Source organism: Miscanthus floridulus, chromosome 7, assembly GCF_019320115.1.
Source record: "Miscanthus floridulus cultivar M001 chromosome 7, ASM1932011v1, whole genome shotgun sequence".
Classification (NCBI taxonomy): domain Eukaryota; kingdom Viridiplantae; phylum Streptophyta; class Magnoliopsida; order Poales; family Poaceae; genus Miscanthus; species Miscanthus floridulus.
In genome coordinates, this window is record NC_089586.1 from 92,616,833 (window position 1) to 92,636,566 (window position 19,734).

General features: G+C 45.2%; 1 protein-coding gene across 1 annotated transcript in view; it reads right to left on the reverse strand.

Annotated features, from left to right (window-relative positions):
• Positions 1-1,028: 1,028 nt before the first annotated feature.
• Positions 1,029-19,734, reverse strand: part of LOC136467314 (ADP-ribosylation factor GTPase-activating protein AGD2-like) — a 28,127-nt gene continuing 9,421 nt past the window's right edge. The window contains exons 6-20 of the mRNA XM_066465964.1: positions 17,089-17,133; positions 16,864-16,929; positions 16,702-16,749; positions 16,527-16,622; positions 16,406-16,447; positions 16,075-16,290; positions 15,585-15,710; positions 14,488-14,700; positions 14,236-14,322; positions 13,749-13,997; positions 13,043-13,164; positions 4,403-4,493; positions 2,216-2,631; positions 1,576-1,680; positions 1,029-1,282 (exon numbers count right to left, since the gene is read on the reverse strand). Of these exons, the coding sequence (XP_066322061.1) occupies positions 1,279-1,282; positions 1,576-1,680; positions 2,216-2,631; positions 4,403-4,493; positions 13,043-13,164; positions 13,749-13,997; positions 14,236-14,322; positions 14,488-14,700; positions 15,585-15,710; positions 16,075-16,290; positions 16,406-16,447; positions 16,527-16,622; positions 16,702-16,749; positions 16,864-16,929; positions 17,089-17,133 (1,926 nt within the window). The 3' untranslated portion in view covers positions 1,029-1,278. The remainder of the gene's footprint in view (positions 1,283-1,575; positions 1,681-2,215; positions 2,632-4,402; positions 4,494-13,042; positions 13,165-13,748; positions 13,998-14,235; positions 14,323-14,487; positions 14,701-15,584; positions 15,711-16,074; positions 16,291-16,405; positions 16,448-16,526; positions 16,623-16,701; positions 16,750-16,863; positions 16,930-17,088; positions 17,134-19,734) is intronic.

The window sequence follows — 19,734 nt, forward strand, 5'->3', positions numbered from 1 at the left end:
TCTATTCTTCAGATCTCAGGAAGGTCGTCGTTTTTCCAAATGCAAAGAGAGGATGAGATGCCGACCCTGTCGAGTTATTAGGATGGATTCTCCGATCGAGTAGTACGTGGACATTTTGTGCAGGCCGAGTCTCCCTTTCCTGTGCATGGCCTTTAGCTTTAGGTGCTGCAACACGGAGACGCGTCTGGTGGAATCCAATTTATAACCGCGTGATTTCCGGGCCACGGCGTTTTTGGGTCTCAAACGTGCATGTATTATTTGCCTATGTATAGGCACCGCTGTAGTGGCAGTATCCCGAAACTCCAGAGCAAGCTGCCGCAAAACAACATACGGCGTTTCCTCACAAAAGAAACATACCAACTTAAATATTTAGGCTCTAAACCTTTGGAGAAATACTAATCAAAAGTTGGTGACTCAAACTTTTGGTACGGTGCAAGCGGAGGCAGTGGCGTGACGACTGACGACTTGCAGGTTGCAGCGGCCTGTGGCGGCTGCACTTGCATAGTAGTGGCAGTCTCGGTGTGGGTCATCATCGGTAACGATGGCGCAAACAATGACGTTGGCGTATCAACGTGTTAGCATTGTCATCCAGTGACGATGGTAGCTGTTAGTGCTTGAATGGAGCAGTGTTGCAAGTAGTGTTGTGCAGGAGTGTGGAGGTCTCAGTTCAACAGGCTACCTATAACTATAAGGCTACAATAACCAAAATCAAATGTCTTGCATTTTCATAGTTGATGGATTGTGTATGCATCAGTTAGATCGTTGGAATCAAGTAAAAAAAACAAGGTTGATTGTGCATGACCAGGCATTGTGCCTGCTGAATATTTGATCTTCTAAGTTGATTCATATCGTGCAGGATACACATACCCGCAAATTTCAGTAATCGTTACAGCTCGACCATATGCGGTACAATTGCAAATTTGCAACAAATAAAAGAAAGAAAATTGCACAACGGTAACATGCATGCATGGTTATCATGTGTTCTTTCCTTGCATGCTTGGCATCAAAAACTAAAACCTCAATAATCATATTCAAAGAATCAATACTGTATATTTGCCTATAACTGTTGTACAAACCAGCGACGTGGTCACGTCGAACAGTGGAATTTACAAACACAGCCAAGCGCATTAAGTCAGATAAGTTATATCATGGTACGTACGGTAAAAGCCATTTTGTCTTCAGGTGTAGAGATCGTGTTCATTCCAGAAGCGAAATTAGGTGGGTACAACAATGCTATCAGGTACAAACAGCTAGTTGCCAAAGCCCTGTATTGCAACATCACCTGCACAAGCATGTTGTTCACACTGTGAGATGCTGCCCAATTAAATACATAGAAAAATGGCAATCTTGAGATGGAATCACATATTCACGAAAAATGGCAGGTATTGAACCCATAGAACTTGTAGGCTGCCATTGCCACAAGGCCGCAAGGCACTTTTCCCCTTCCTTTTTAGGGGAACAAAGTTGGAGATGAGGCCTCTAGCTTTACTTTATTATAAGAATCATTCACAAGGAGAGTTTCTTAAATAGAGATTATCAGCAATCCAAGGCTATAAAGTACCACCTCGACCATACCTCACAAATAGTATGAATAAGTCTTCATCAGTTATTGCTCCAAGTTCCATTCTTCTCTCCAGAGCAGTCAGACCTCCGCCATCTTTAATTGTTGTTCTCGCACCCCTGTACAAAGGATCATAATAGTTCTTTAGAAAAATTCCTCCCATCTATAAGTATGTATTCCATAATCTGTGAAGGAAAATTATGGCGGCAATATAAGGAAATTATAGTAGTAACAAGGGAAAATAAACGAAGAAGAATGTGTTCTTTGTACAGGCAAAGAAAGCAAATGGCCAGAATGCGCACAGAGGAAACGTGGAGTCTTCATTAGACTAAAAATTGAGGCAATAAACCTTCATAATGCCCTTTTTTACAGTGATCAGTGAATCTGGACACAGAACGACACATTTGCATGAACGAGCTCAATATACTTTTTGAGAATTTTTCATGTATACTTGGTGTTCAAATGAAAGTCTAAATGTGTCACTGACTAGTTTATACTGAACAAAACGAAAATACAAAGATAAATTTAAATACACTGAAATAGTAAGTTTGGGAATCATGAACAACATGGCATGAGGGCATAAATATGAAGCTGCTGATGATATTGCAAATAAAACTAATCATGAAACAAATATTATCAAGAATTCAAGCCTACCTCTTCAGCAGATGCTTGGTGAGTTCATCATTTTTCTTTTGGACACAATGGTGCAATGGTGTTCGGCCATGGAAGTCCTGCATATTAATATCCGCGCCAAAAAGTAGAAGAAGCTCCACCATTATAGGATGACCATATTCGCATGCAAAGTGCAATAAAGAACAACCTTGTAGACAGCCTTCTGGTTTCCCAGAGTCCTGAATTATCTCACAAGAAATTGGATCAAGTAACATCTTGTCTGTCACTGGCTGAACATGATGGACATCTTTGCTCAAAGCATCATATGTCATGTTAGCACCGACTTCAGCTATTGCAAGAATTCGATATACTGCTCTCACATCCTTTTTCCTTATAGCTTCCAAAATATTAATGGTAATCTGATCGGGATCTCTGGCAAAAAGCAGTTTGTCGACATACTGCATGGATCATTTATGAGAATGAACAACATGATACTAACAGGAAATGATCATCAGAAGCAAACATATATAAGACAAACTAACAGCACTATATCATGCTGCGCGTGTTTGTTTTAATGAATAGCACTTGTATTCATCTGAGTAGGCTCAAATATATGCATGTAGAGTCTGGTAAATATGAACAAAGGCCCTTACAAAATGAGGAAATGCAAACTGATGAATACTCTAAAATTTGCAATAAACATCCACTTTCTTGGAAAGCATTCTTTCACAATGTTAGCCAGCCCACCAAGGAAAATACTCTAAAATTTGCAATATCCATCCACTTTCTTGGAAAGCATTCTTTCACAATGTTAGCCAGCCAACCAAGGAAATTACGAGTGAAGTTGCTGCGATATTTCTACTATACAACTCTTTCAAGTTTTAAAAGAGATAAGCTGTACGACATCATCTTATTAGGGTGTATGTGGCAATTTCTCATTTAACTTTTTTCCCTAGATTCAATACTTCCTTGGTTCATGCAAATGATGGCTATAGACAAATATTATGATATGGATGTGTTGGAATATAAGTGAATTGCCCACCTCTCCCCATCAGCTTAAGCTTTTGGGCTGAACTGGTCGGTGCAGGCAACTTAATATGGTATCAAAGCCGGAGGTCTCGAGTTCGAATCCTGGTTAGCGCAATTACAACAACAACAACATAGCCTTTCAGTCCCAAGCAAGTTGGGGTAGGCTAGAGTTGAAACCCACCAAGAGCCCCAAGTCACGGTTCAGGCACTTCAATAGCTGTTTTCCAAGTACTTCTATTCAAACATAGATCTCTAGGTATATCCCAAGCTTTCAAATCTCTTTTTATTGCCTCCCTCCCCCCATGTCAATTTCGGTCTTCCTCTACCTCTCCTCATATTATTAGCTTGGCTTATTAAATAAAATAATTGTTGTTCGCTCCTATTCCACGTCTGAGACCTAAGAAAGCCTCCACGTGAGGGGGAGTGTTGGAATATAAGTGAATTGCCCACCTCTCCCCATTAGCTTAAGCTTTTGGATTGAACTGGTTGGTGCATGCAACTTAATATGATGGAATAGTTCATAGGACCTACCAAATCTAAGTATTATTTTTTTGTAAAAAAAGGATTATGTCATAAAATTTCTTTCCCTCTTTGAACATAGTTTCAGCTTTGAAGGTTTTCATAGTTGTGGCTTGCTATTTGATTAGTTAAAGCTGATCCAAATTCTGATTAGGGTCAAAGATGATTTGCCGCACATGCAAGTAGCAGATTATCTATCCAACAATACAATTATAGTTCATAAGGAATGATATATTTGGCTTAGCTTGGTATCAAAAGCCCAGGGCCAAAACTTGACTCCGACTATAAGATGTAACAAAGGTTACATCATAAGGGAATCTCCATTGTCCATCTAAATTTTGCTCACTACACTAAATATATATGTCCACAAGAATTTGATAGAAACTAGAAAGGGCGCCTCCAGTAATTGTGTAATACATTCCTAGAACTCCCTGTGTTAGCGGGCTGGTTAGCTTCTCTGAAACAAATGATTTAGTTCCATAAAGATGGAAATTAAAGCAAAAAATGTTTCTAAACTAAAAATATAAAACAGATGGCAATGACAACAGAATCAAACTATGTTCATCCACTCAGGGAATACTTGTCACTAACATCAGACAATAAATGCATGATAGGTCATATATTGATTGTGGAGAAACCATCAGTAGGTTGATCAAAGATAAAAGGAATTGAAGAGCTTACCTTTGTTTGTATGTACCTCTCCTTTATTGAGAAAGCATCACTAGGTTTAGGCTTTTCAATAAAAAGAATAGCTCCATTTGATTCGTCCATTCTGGATGAACATAGAATAAAATAACAAAATGCCAAGAAGGAAATTGCACAAAAAGAAAAACAGCAGCATTTGCTCTCCATGCATGCACTCCAAAACATATTAGTTGCAACACTATTACTCCCTCCCGTGCATTTTGCGTAGGTCAAGAGTCAAACTTTATAATCTTTGACCAATAATTTGGCTAACAATTTTTAACTATTGTAATACAAACTTGATACTATTACATTTGTAACCAAATGTCCTATCAAACAATCATCAGTTTATATCCATAAACAATATAATATAAAATAAATGAATGGTCAAAGTGTAATTTAGGAGACAGTGCCATGTTAGAAGATGCCTTGTATACTGGACCAGAGAGAGTAATGGCTAGAAATAGAGTCAGTGGCCGCATATAACTCAAGGGTTAATTCAAACCATGCCATTATAAATGTCACGATTCGGAGATCTGCCATTACTATTTGTCTACGTAGAAACATAACATTAAAATTCGCTTTCTACTTGAACCGTGCACTTTCTACGTTTTTGAAGATGTTGGAACCACATGCAGGCGACTGTATTCCATATTGCCTAAATTACCCTTTTCTTCATCTGGTTCTTCTCGTTGTCAGCAATGGCTCCCACCAGCCACTGCTGCCGCCACATCCAGAGTGCTCAACTACTCGCCGATCACCTGCGCGTCTTCCCCTCCCTCCTCCATGGACACCGACAAGCACTTGCTGCTAAGCTTCGGACATGTGTGCTTGCTTGGCCGACCTTCGACCAAGCTCTTCCAACTGCACTCTCCTGCAACGGCCCACGCGGCACAACACATGGTGGCGGCGGACACCAAAGCCGGCCTGAAGCCAGCCGTGTGGCGCCTGCACCTCGCCGGCACCATTCCTGCACCACACCCACACCTGAGGAGAGCCGGCAGGAGGTGTGGGAGGTACTGACCACATCTGAAAACTCCCAGTCCACGGGTTGTACGTGGGGAAGCCGCAGTTTGTGAGCGCTTGAGGATGAGGATTGAGGAGCACTGCTTATGGAGCCTGAAGATTTGTCGCCATGGAACTATGCATGCTGAGGTTGAGGCCATGAAGCAACTGCAACCCCCGAGTGTCGGGGGATACTTGCTGGCCAACGTAAGTGAGAGAGTCGGCCAGAGTCCTCAGGCGTTGCTGAGTACTGGAGCACCGTCTGGTCGCCTTGTTCTGTGGTGTGGACTGTGGAACTCCGCCTCAAGTGCAAGGGCGCATGAAGCTTTGTTGTCGCGGAAAAGACCTTCAACAGCAGTCCAGATTGCATGCGCTGTGGCACCAGGCGTGAGGACGCTGCCAAGGATCTCTGAAACAGAAGAGTAGATGAGGAAGCGTACAGCATAATTAATTGCCATCCAAGTAGTAGTAGGTCTGGTGCTGCTGTGCCATCATGCATGGCACTGTATTTGCCCACAAGAGTATGGAAAACCTCACGCCAAATGCTGTAATTGGGTGGATTGAGCTCTAGAATAAAAGGGATATGAGAATGGACGTAGATGGCTGAGAGAGCAGCAGCAGGATTAGCTCGCTGTGGCTGGGGAAGAACAGCAGCAATGCCTGCAGCTAGTGTGGCAGCAGGATCTGCTTGAGGCTACATGGTGAGAAAGAGAGGAGCGACGTCTTAGTGCATAGTGCCAACTCTTCAAATGTAATGACATTGCATTCACAATGCATTTGAGAGGGTGTGTTAAGGTATAATAGTCAAGGGTATTAGTGTAATCTCCTAGTCTAGCGTTTCCCTCCTATGTCTCTCATGTACTTATGTATAGTCCCTTTGGGCCGCAATACTATTATCTAGTTCAGCCTCTATTATTCGTAACACATGCAACTCCATAGAAACAACTTCATCTTTGATAGAGGCCGTCCTTCCTTTGATTCATGAAAAAGCTTCTTCTGTGAAGAAGCTAGACTTCAGGCTCATAGATTTTGTGATGATAAACGCCTTGAGTTCCTTCCTTGTATAGACTCTCTAGCTTAGCTTTGCAGCCCATCTCAGGCTTGCATCCGCTGTTGTTTTTGTTTTGTCTTGGGCAAAGCCCTTTTTGTACAGTTTCTTTTTATTAAAACAATTCTACAGGTGAGGTCTCCCCAGCTGTACCTTATGCTCAAAAAAAAGAGAGGAGCGGGAAGAGAGAAAAGGAGAGGCAGGATCGTGTATTAGGTTGATACCATGAAAGAAGATAGGCGGAATAAATTCTCTATTGCTGTAGGCTGTACTTCACAACAGTGAGTATACATGCAAAGAAAGAATCAAAGATATCATCTACTATCCTCTAATTAGCCTAATTAATACAGGGTATAAAAGTACATGTAGATATGATCAATGATCTGCTATTAGGATCAGTACTGACTGAGATAGGAAGACCAATAATGGCTAGGATAATGTCATTCTAACAAGAACCTTAGGTGGAGGAAGGCAAGAAAGGGGATCACTGTGGGCCCCGCATGTTAGTGAGGTAGAGAGAGGGGGAGTATCAAGGCATTTTGGGTCATACAAAAAGTCTGCATGTGGGCCCCTTCGAGAACGTAGAAAACAGCACGGTTCAGGAAGAGAGGGAATTGTAATGGGCATGGTTCAAAATAGACAAATAGTAATGACTGTAGTTAATAAGCCCTGCTTCCTAAGCTCTTCCTAGATAACTATGCTAGTTAATTATAGTCTTTAAAGACCTTGGGCAGCCCAAGAGGTGTGTACGGCTGCCAAGGCACCTATCTGATTAGCTATGCTCTAGTGAGCTGTTTGTAATCAATGCAATGTCTATCTCTATATATAATCAAGGAGACGGCCTGGGATTAGTGGCTGTTCAGGCTAATCAAGTCTGTGTTACCTCCAACATTTGGTATCAGAGAGAGGTTAGACACCAGAGAGCCACGAGGCCAACTCCTCACCTTCTCCACCCCATGTCGACCTCTGCTGAGCGCGCTGCCAGGCTCAAGGCCAAGGGAACCGGCGATGGAGAGCTGGGCGACTCCTCCGGCCGTGCCGCGCGCTTGAAGGCTGCAGAGGAAGCAGCAGCGCTGGCAGTCCAGGCAGCAAAGCAGGCGGCGGCTGCTGCAGAGGCGGCAGCAAGGACGGCGCAGGAGCTGCGGGCCGAAATTGCTGCTGAGAAGGGAGACGAAGAGGATACAGAGGAGGAGGAAGAGGAGGATCGGGGGCTGCGGACTCCATCGCGAGACAGGAGGAGCTCGCAGTCACCACTGCGGGACCGGAGGCGCGGCCGCGGCGGCGGTCGCTACGAATCACCGCACGGCAGAGTGGTGTACCGCGACTCCGGTAGCAGCACATCGTGGCCGATGCTGGACAAGTCGAACTACTACGAGTGGAGTCAGACCATGAAGTTGAGGATGCAGGCGCGCGATCTCTGGGACGCCATCGAGGGCGGCCCTGTCCAGTTTCGTGATGACAGACGTGCACTGGAGGTGATTGTCGGGGCCGTGCCCAAGGAGATGGGCATCCCACTCCTCGACAAGGCTACGGCGAAGGAGGCGTGGGACGCCATCGCTGCGACTCGCATCGGCGTGGACCGGGTCCGTCGAGCAACGCTGCAGCGCCTCCGCCGCGATTGGGAGAACATCGGCGTCAACCCCGGCGAGCAAGTGGAGGATTTCGCCCTGCGTCTGTCAACTCTGCACCAGCAGCTTGTCATTCATGGTGACAAGGACATCACTGAGGAGCGTGTGGTGGAGAAGTTTCTGCGCACGGTGCCAGCCAAGTACGCGCAGATTGTTGTCGCCATTGAGCAGTTCCTCGACTTTGAGGCGCTCACTCTTGAGGAGGTGACTGGAAGGCTCAAGGCGGTGGATAATCGCGAGGAACAAGCGCTGACCGAGCCGGTGGCCATCAACGGCAAGCTGCTGTACACCGAGGAGCAGTGGAGAGCGCGCTGGAGGAAGGAGAAGAAGGGAGATGATGCCGGTGGTTCTGGTTTCAGGAACCAGCGCGGTGGTGATGGACGTAGCCGCGGTGGTGGACGAGGACGAGGCAGAGGCGGTGGACGTGGTGGCGGACGAGGAGATGGCAATGTTGCTGGCCGCGTCGGCCCCAACACCTGCCTCAACTGCAACCAGGAGGGCCACTGGGCACGTGAGTGTCCCCAGCCGCGCCGTGAAGGTGCAGAGCGCGGCGGTAGAGGTGGAAACCGTGCTGGCCGCGGCGGTGGCAGCCGTGGTGGAGGCCGTGGCGGCGGAAATCAGGCTGGGCAGCGTGACGGGAACCAAGGAAGGCATGAGGCGCGCGCCCAGTACGCCGAGTGCGATGAAGATGGCGCTCTGTTTCTGGCACATGGCTTCATCAGCCTGGAACAGAGCACGCCGGCGCACAGCTACACGGCGCAGCACGTTGAACTTTTCCAGCCACGTGCTCGTGCCTATCTCGGCGTGCACGAAGAAGAGGTGGACAGCGGCTGGTACCTGGACTCCGGCGCGACGCATCACATGACCGGGCGCCAAGAGTTCTTTGCTGATCTGAACACTGGCGTTCGAGGAACGGTCAGGTTCGGGGACGCGTCGAAGGTAGATATCAAGGGCGTCGGGTCTATTGTTTTCCAAGCCAAGACCGGTGAGCAGAGGGTCCTTCATGGCGTCTACTTCATTCCGGCGCTGAAGAACTCTATCCTAAGTCTGGGTCAACTTGATGAAGGAGGGTCCAAGGTTGAGATTGACGATGGCGTGCTTCGCATTTGGGACAAGAGCCGCCGTCTGCTCGCCAAGGTACACAGAGGGAAGAATAGATTGTATATTCTGCATCTTGAGGCTGCACAACCTCTCTGTCTCGCGGCGCGCAAGGATGATGAGGCGTGGCAGTGGCACGAGCGTTTCGGCCATCTGCACTTCGACGCACTCCGGCGACTCAGCAAGGAGGAGATGGCGTGCGGGATGCCGGTGGTCGACCATGTTGAGCAGGTGTGTGACACCTGCGTTACCACCAAGCAGAGGCGGCGTTCCTTTCCGGCTGCAGCAGCATACCGTGCCCAGAATCAGCTTGAGCTGGTGCACGGTGACCTGTGCGGTCCGGTCACGCCAGCGACACCGGCGGGCAACCGCTATATCTTGCTGCTCGTTGATGACGCTACCCGTTTTATGTGGGCTGTGCTGCTGCCATCCAAGGACGCAGCAGCAGAAGCAATTAAGAAGGTCAAGGTGGCAGCAGAGGTGGAAAGCGGGCGCAAGTTGAAGGTCCTGCGCACCGACAATGGCGGCGAATTCACCGTCGCGAAGTTTGTTGCATACTGCGCTGATGAAGGTATTAAACGGCATTTCAGTGCCCCTTATTCACCGCAACAGAACGGTGTTGTTGAGCGCAGGAACCAAACAGTGGTGGCCATGGCACGAGCTTTGCTCAAGCAACGCCGGATGCCCTCTCGGTTTTGGGGGGAGGCTGTGATGACGGCTGTGCACATTTTGAATCGATCCCCGACGAAGGCGCTGAAGAATGCCACTCCTTATGAGGCGTGGCACGGCCGGGCACCAACAGTCGGCCATCTCAAGGTCTTTGGCTGTGTGGCCTATACCCGGCGGCTTACTCAGCTTCGTAAGCTCGATGACCGCGGCGAGACTGGCGTGTTTATCGGTTATGCGGAAGGGGCCAAGGCATACCGTATCTATGATCCAGTGTCCCAGCGCGTGCGTGTCAGCCGCGATGTGGTGTTCGATGAAGGCCGCGGCTGGGACTGGGCATCACCGGCAGCAGGCACATCAGAAGCAGCGAGCAGTGAGTTTACTGTTGAATTCCCATGGGCGGAGGAACTCCCTGAAGCAGGAAGTTCAGCGTCGCCTTCACTATCTCCTCCGCCACATCCTGCATCGCCTGGTTTCTCTCCGGTGAATGCAGGAGAGCCTGCAGCGGAGGCAGAGGCGCCTGCGTCGCCCAGAACACCTACACCAGCTCCAGTAAGTCCTCAGGTTGAGCATGTGACCCCCCTGGAGGATGATGATGAAAGGGTGGATGCCTACCACGACGATGAAGAACTCCGCTATCGGAAGATTCATGACATTATTGGTGATCAGCCAACCCCTCCGCCGGCGCAGCGGCTGTTTGCAGAACTGAATCTCACCCATTCTGGTGAGCCTACAAGCTATGAAGAAGCCAAAGATGATCCAGATTGGCAAGCAGCGATGAAGGAGGAGCTGAGATCAGTAGAGCGGAATGGGACTTGGGAACTTGTTTCTCCCCGTCCTGGTCACCGTCCAATTTCACTAAAATGGGTGTTTAAGCTGAAGAAGGATGAACATGGAGCTGTAATTAGGCACAAGGCAAGACTTGTGGCCCGTGGTTTTGTGCAGCAGGAAGGAGTTGATTATGAAGATGCTTTTGCACCGGTTGCAAGGCTGGAATCAGTGCGTGTTTTGCTTGCCCTAGCAGCACAAGAGGGATGGGCAGTACATCACATGGATGTGAAGTCTGCATTTTTGAATGGAGAACTCCAGGAGGAGGTTTATGCTACACAGCCTCCAGGTTTTATAGTACCAGGAGAGGAGAAGAAAGTGTACAGGCTGCACAAGGCTCTGTATGGCCTAAGACAGGCTCCTCGGGCATGGAATGCCAAGCTTGACTTGACTCTCAAGCAGATGGGTTTTGAGCAGAATGTGTATGAAGCTGCTATGTACAGGAAGGGATCAGGTGACTCCCTACTGGTAATTGGAGTCTATGTTGATGATTTGATCATCACAGGAGTCAACCAGCAGAAGATTGAAGCTTTCAAGGTAAAGATGAAGCAAACCTTTGAAATGAGTGATTTGGGTCTTCTGTCTCTCTATCTGGGAGTTGAGGTGAGACAATCAGAGGGGAGCATCACTCTGAAGCAAACCCATTATGCTAAGAAGATACTTGAGCTTGGTGGTATGGCAGGTTATAATCCAGCCACCACACCCATGGAAGAAAGGTTGAAATTGAGCAAGGAAAGCACAGCAAAGGAAGTAAATCCAACTCAGTACAGAAGACTGGTTGGCAGCTTGAGATACCTAGTGCACACAAGACCAGATTTGGCTTTTGCTGTAGGGTATGTTAGCAGATTTCTGGAAAAGCCAACAACTGAACATCTTCAGGCTGTGAAGAGGATCTTGAGATACCTGGCTGGTACTCTAGATCATGGGCTCTGCTACACCAGAACAACAGGCAAAGCAAGGTTTGTGGGTTACAGTGATTCAGATTTGGCTGGAGATGTTGATTCAAGCAAAAGCACAACTGGATGTTTGTTCTTCCTTGGAACCAGCCTGGTCAGCTGGCAGTCTGTCAAACAGAGAGTTGTTGCTCTGTCTAGCTGTGAGGCTGAATATGTGGCGATGACAACAGCTGCAACCCAAGCTTTGTGGTTGTCAAGACTGTTTGCAGATTTGTTGGGAAGAAAAGTTGAGGTGGTGGAACTCAGAGTAGACAATAAGTCTGCTCTGGCTTTGGCAAAGAATCCTGTTTTCCATGACAGGAGCAAGCATATTAGAATCAAGCATCATTTCATCAGAGATTGTGTGGAAGAAGGTAGCATCAAGACAGAGTTCATTCCCACTGCAGATCAGCTCGCTGATATACTGACTAAAGCCTTGGGCAAAACCAAGCTGGAAGAGATGAGGAGCAGGATTGGGATCAAGGAGATCAAGATTAGTTGAAGCAGGTCTTAGGGGGAGAAATGTAGTTAATAAGCCCTGCTTCCTAAGCTCTTCCTAGATAACTATGCTAGTTAATTATAGTCTTTAAAGACCTTGGGCAGCCCAAGAGGTGTGTACGGCTGCCAAGGCACCTATTTGATTAGCTATGCTCTAGTGAGCTGTTTGTAATCAATGCAATGTCTATCTCTATATATAATCAAGGAGACGGCCTGGGATTAGTGGCTGTTCAGGCTAATCAAGTCTGTGTTACCTCCAACAATGACATGATTCGAATTAACTCAACAATCAGATAGTTATTTTCTAACTTCTTTGTGGAATATTATAACTACAAAACTGATGAATATTGTACAGGCATGAAAAGAAAGAAATAAACTACTACAATATTGATGCCTGCTGAATAAGCTATAAACACTGGAATTTGCAGATGAGAAAGCACCATGTTGAATGATGTTCATCGTGCTATTGTGCATTCACCACCCACAGTGAAACACATTGATTTCAGTGAACACTAAAAGTTCAATGGAAAATCAAGTCCTAATTTGGTCTACAATGGTCCTAATTTGGTCTACAATGCTAACTCCATTGTATTTGTGATACTATGTTTGTCAATGGAACCTCTCCTTTATTGAGAAAGCGTAAATCATTTTTATGAAATGCCTAAATATTACTTGATAAAAAATATTTGAATTGATTATAACTGAATTGATTGTGCTGTTTCAAAGAAACAACATGTACGAGGACAGGCAGCCTGTACACACAATTCATGCTAGCACTAACTTGTTGGCTTCTATGTTAGTCTACACTAGCGAATGTCCCACAGCTTACAGACTAGAAATCAAGTGGTGTGGTCCGGAAGAAAAATGGTTAAAATGTCAAGGTGAAAAGTAGTGAAGTCATATGCAGAACTGATTGTATGCTTTAACATACCCTTGATCTTCTTTTGGAAGAAGAGCTTCCCAAATGGAATTAGCGTAATCATTTCCTAGTGCATGGAAGAGATCCATAATTACTGGCTCCCAGACTCTCACATCTAGTCTCAAGGATCGAACCTGCATCAAGTAAAAACATTAGCTGTGACACTGACATATGGAACAAGCTAATAGCTTTCTTTTTTTAATCTGACTGATAAGATTTTTAAAATCTTAAGTACTACGAGATATCGTATATAATAACAAAAAATACTAGTTCTCGAGGTCACACATTCATTACCAGATAAAAATGAAAGGCGCATCTATTAAAAAAACAAGCAAATGTATTAAATCGAAGTGTTCCCTTTCATACCAAGTCTTTAAAACTTATGCATGGTTCACTACCACATAGAAGTACTTAAATTTACCACATGGAAATAAATGTTATATTATATGCAAATCAAAAGTATATAAACTTTTTCTAATTATAATTAGATCGCGTAATCGCTAAAGCTTTGTATTGGAGACGCCGATGTCAAAAATGACAATTAATGAGAACAAAAGCAGTATTGCACTATAGTAAGATATGCAGTAATATATTTACTGTATCTATCATCACTAAGTGAATAAATCCAAGAATCTGAACTTTTCTACAAAAGATATGGCCAACCAAACATTATCACTGATTAGCATATATCAAGGTATAAGGAAACTAGTTATTGCACCTTTGAAATGTGCACTCCAAGATTTCTGTGAGCCCCAGAGCACTCAATGCAAATCAGAATACCCAAGTTTAGAGATGCCCAATCAGGATCAGGAGAACGGCATTCCGCACAACTGTCATTTCCAGGGATATTCCTCAGAAGGTTGAATATATCATCATGTCCCTCTGAACTCTTGTTATCTTCAATAGACAAAGAATCAGCAGAACTTGCGGATCTGTTACTCTCTGCTGCTACATTACCATATGACAACTGAAATGAAATGAAATCAGAATAACAAAATTAGTACCATATCTTGAATAAATCAAAAGATTGAACATATGCATGTAATGCATTAAAATGGAGCCAAATTAGGAAGGCTAAGCATTATTACTTCATGATTATCCAGTGTCAATGCATGGAGTTTAATAGATCTATCCTTTGTTTCAACCAAAAAGGTAAACCAAGACTAGTTATATGATGCAGCAAAAGAGAAATGGCTGCAGCAAACCTGCTGCGGGAATGGTGAATTTAGTAGCGATGCGATAACTCCAGTAATTTTCTGGATCCAGTCCTTTTGATCAGCCCCTGATTCCGCCTGCCATAAACAAAGTTAAAAGCATTCATGTGGCATTGGGCCATTGGTGTATCAAAGAATGAAAAAAATCATAAAATGTGTTATTCACTTGTTCTGTTGTTCAGGAAATACCAAAAAACATGAATTACACAAAGAAAGTTCGATATCTGAGGACTATGCAGTTACCTGTAATGTGTATGCCTTAACGGGTGAGATTATTCTGAAGCAAAATCTTAAATCATTTTCTTCTGCATCAATCTTAATTGTTGAAGTTCTGAGATCAATTCTATGACATGATAATGAATCTTCACCCTGAGATGAAGCTCTTTGGTTCAAGAATCTGAATCGACCAAAAACACCAGTTCCTTCACCAGCTGTTTGTTGTGATGACACTCCTTGCTTCCAAGAGAATAAAAGAAACAGGTACATGTAAAGTACAGAAAAAAAACAACATAAGCAAATTAGCATCTTAGGATAAATTATACAATACACTGCATTTAAAATAATCCAGCACATCCCTTGAAATACCTACTGCACATAAATTTTGACGTGAAAATTATGTACTGCAACCCTAAAAAAACTGGTTCTGCGCCCTGCGAGGAAAGAACCCCCCAACACACACACCACCACAACAACAACACCACACACACACGTCATTGCCATTAAGAAGCTTCTCCACGCAGGCCAAGCAGACTTTCCTTAGCTAGTAAGTTTCATGTCTGCAGCTAGTAATAGCAGCCAGGCCCAAAGGAGGGCCTTGGGCGACCGGAGCCTGGGCCAAGGCTGCCTGGCCGCATGCGCAGCAGGGGAGGCGACGGCTCGGGAGAAGCCGTCAGCCTCCCCCCAGGAGGAGTCTGGAATAGAAAAGAATTAGGAATAGGACTAGATAAGGATTAGAATAAAAGAAAATAGAGATTGTTTAGGAAAGGAGAGTCCAGATCTATAAGGATTCTACCCATAGATTACTTGGTGTGCAAGTCCACTAGGGACTATAAATATAGGGAAAGATGTACCCTTTTGATTAAGAAAGAAATAGAGGTTCATCCTCCTATCTCCTCCCTCTAATCCCTCTCCAGCTCTCCGCTGTTCCTCTCTCCCTCTCCCTGGCCGCACGCCTCCTCCCTCTCCTGCTATACTCCATCACGCCATCACCCCCAACCCAACCAGGGCTCATCACAAATACAAATTTGCCTACTCATGCAAGCAAAGAATAAGAACTCCTGACACTGAGTGCCAAGCTCTGTATATGTTCCCAAGCCAATTCAGATAATCAGATTGCATACCGATTTTCCTTTATTCCCATAGTAGTACAGAGTTCCATGGCTGTCAAGCACAAAAAATCTCCTCTTCCATTCACCACGTGTATTTTGAGGACGCTTAAATAGGTAACCTTGTTTAATAACTTGAACCTGACAAAGAAACAGGCTAGTAAGGACAAGCAATAGAAGTTCACAAAACAATTATGAATTACCAAACAATAAAACTTCAGCCCAGTATAACTACAAAAGGGAAATGATGTAAGAATAAATACTATATTTTGAACCAAAATGGCGGTAATCATGGATACCACTTGCCTAGATTCTGATTATAGGAAGGCTCATGCATATCAAATTAGTACAATGTTAGAAAAGCTCATCTCAACTACACGTAAATTCTATCTATCAACACTGAGTCTCTTCAATCGTCATATGAAGCAGCATGAATAAGCTTTAAGCTAGTTTATCCTGGTATTGGTGAAGATTTACTAATTTGCTTCACAACAGATAATTATACCTCGCCGTTGGCATTTGACTGCATTAATGCTTCAATCGTTTTATAGGACTGAAGGCCAACAACATGGATACCATCACCGCTAGTGGATGTGTCTACGTTGCTAGCCATTCTCACATTAGCTATTTCCTCTTCAGTTCTGAACTCCTGGATTCTCTTTGCAAGCTTATCTTGCTCACTTACAGCCATTTGTTTTGATTGTTGTGCATATGTTAGAACCTGCATCAACACTTCAAGCTTAGCACAGCAATTGTTAACTCCTGGTTAGCTGGGTCATGTTGATAAGGTTGAATATTTCTTTTAAAGACCACTGTGGCATGAGACATTATTAAACCTGGTGAATGAATGGTTCCATTTGACTCAGTAGCTCATATCCCTATATCATAAAGAATCAAATCAGAACCCAAGCAACCGAAAGACCAGAAATTACTAAGCACATAGAAAGGACTCCATACCTGCTTAAAATACCTCAAATGGGCATCCATCACTGCACTTATTGATTCCAAGAACTCATACTTCTTTTTTGCTTCAATGTTGGCAAGGGCATGTACCTGAATTCCTTACAGCAAAGTCGATCATCGGAAAGGCTGAACAATATACTTGCATGTGGAAAAATGTTGATGTACATACTAAGTTAAAGCGACATCTTTCGAAAGCTGACTTGGCATTGTGTAGATCCTGTAAACTTAGAATTAGAGCGGCGGCATGAAAGCTAAATATACATTCATCTAGCCCATAAAATAGAATAAAACAAAATTAAAAAAAAAGGCTAGTCAGAAGTTCACAACGTACCTCCTCAAGTTCTGTCACGACTTCTGCTTTAGTCCCTTTTCGCACTGACACAAATTTTTCACGTGCCTGACAAATAGCACCAGAATCTTAATACACAGTGTATTACACTAACATGTTAAAGGTATAGAAAAACAAGGTCACACTGTTCAGTAATTTATCATCTAACACATGCCACATGAACAAAAATAAAGAAGGTAGTCAGATAAGTCAAAATCAAAGCATCACCTGATCATAAGCCACTGCAGCCCTATCCAAACGTCGCCGACAATCCTATACAGAGCAAGTAAAGAACATATATCAAGTAAGCAATGTGTTAAAATCTACCTTCCACATTACTGTCCATATGGAAAGGCAATTGTTCCTACTCCCTCCGTCCGCGAATAGAAGGCGTAACTGTTTTTTTCTACTGTCCCGTAATATAGGGCGGCCAAGTCTTTACACGCATGCAGTATTTATTATGCTGCCTAATTGACTCCTCGGTTCCTATGCATGCACGATCGCATGGCCTATGAGGCCGAGAAAATGAAGCGATTGGGGCCACAAGACAACACGCTAATTGATTTCATGTGGAAGCTAATTGGGCAGCCGGTTTTTTGCATGCACGCATGCAGCGTCACAGTAATTTGGAGGCCCAACATTTAATTCGCATCTTGGTCTTTGTGTCGGAGGGAGTTGCGCCTTCTATTCGTGGACGGAGGGAGTATTTCCCAAGATGGAAGGCATGCTACTACAATTAGAAGCAGCCCAAGAGCATAGGTTGCTCACTGCCATAGAACTTCACCTATGTCGCCGCCTCAAAGCCCGTAGCACTGGACTCGAGGCCATCGAAAAATCAAGAATCAGACAGAGATCGAGACTAACGTACATTCGCTGTGGGGATGCTAACACAAAGTTCTTCCACACTCGAGCAAACGCACGCCGGAGAAAGAATTACATACATTGTCTACATACGGATGGGGGGGTCGCGGTGGCTCATCAAGAGAAAGAAAAGGTCATTCGTGAGTATTTTAAAAATCACATTGGCGCCGCGACACAGAGAGTTTCCACACTAAATTGGCAATCCCTTGAATACAACCAACACGATCTCTCCGATCTAGAGTTGCCTTTCTCCCAGGAAGAGATAAAATACAATATATATTCCATGCCTTCCGACAAAGCACCAGGACCGGATGGTTTCACGGGGGCCTTCTTCAAAGCGTGTTGGGAAATCATTAAGGATGATATAATGGCGGCATTGAACAGCCTATTCAACTTGAACGCCCAGGGCTTCGAATGGCTAAATTCGGCTTGCATCATCCTCCTACCCAAAAAGGCAGATGCAACAAGAGTTACTGATTTCAGACCCATCAGCCTCGTCCACAGCATTGCGAAGATCTTCTCTAAGGTGTTAGCAAACAGACTTGCCCCCCGACTCAACCAACTTGTCTCCAATTGCCAGAGCGCATTCATAAAAAAGAGAAGCATCCATGATAACTTCCTATACGTCCAGGGCGCAGTTCAAAGGTTGCACAAGCAAAAGATACCAGCTTTATTCATGAAACTAGACATCCACAAGGCTTTTGATACGGTTCATTGGGGGTACCTGCTCGAGATTCTGCAAGCCCTAGGCTTCGGACAACGATGGCGCGAATGGATCTCTATCCTCCTGCGTACATCCACTTCCACACCCTTGTTTAATGGGCGACAGGGGACCCCTTTTAGCCATGCCAGAGGCGTCCGTCAAGGAGACCCACTCTCACCCATGTTATTCATCCTTGCTATGGACCCGCTTCAACGGCTGCTTGACCGGGTAACCCAACATGGGATACTCACCCCCCTACCAATCGTGGCGGCAAAATGGAGAACCTCCATGTATGCGGATGATGCCGCCATTTTCATCAGCCCCACAAAAGACGATGTTCAAGCCGTCAAGGCCATCCTGAACGCTTTTGGATCATTCTCGGGACTACATATCAATCTACAAAAGAGCTCGGTGCACCCAATCAGCTGCGCAGACGTTGATCTAGACCAAGCCCTCTCACCCTTCAACGGTCATAGAGGGACCTTCCCTTGCAAGTACTTGGGCCTGCAACTCCACATCAGAGCACTACAAAAGATACACGTGCAACCTCTCATAGACAGTATCGGGCAGAGGTTACCCAAATGGAAAGGAAGATGGCTTAACAGAGCGGGACGTCTCACTCTAGTAACATCTGTCCTCTCCTCCATGCCAACCTACCACCTCACGGTGTTTCCTCTAGCTGCATGGGCTAAGAAAAAGATTGACAAAATCAGGAGATCGTTCCTCTGGAAGGGGGAGGAGGACGCCAATGGCAGACACTGCCTTGTTAACTGGCCAACTGTTACCAGGCCAAAAGATCTGGGTGGTTTAGGCGTCATCGACCTTGATAGATTTGGGAGAGCCCTCCGGTTACGATGGCTTTGGCAGGAATGGATGGACGACTCCAAGCCTTGGAACGGCTCCGAGCTTCCATGCTCTGATGATGACCGTCTCCTCTTCAACTCCTCAATCATTATAACTTTGGGGGATGGTGCAAAGACTAGTTTTTGGCACCAAAATTGGCTCGATGGACACGCGCCGAGGTACTTAGCACCAAACTTGTTTTGCCTAGTTTCAAGGAAAAACCGAACGGTGAAACAAGAGCTCCGGAACAACAATTGGATACGCAAGCTACAGAGGAAAATCACCTCCGCTGTCCACACTGAGGAGTTTGTGTCCCTTTGGATACGAATACAAGATGTGCACTTGCAGCAGGGCGTCCAGGACACCATCACCTGGCGGTGGACCGGTGATGGGAAATACTCCACCCGCTCGGCCTACAGAATACAGTTCAGAGGCTCGCTCACCTCATTCAGTACAGAGTTGATCTG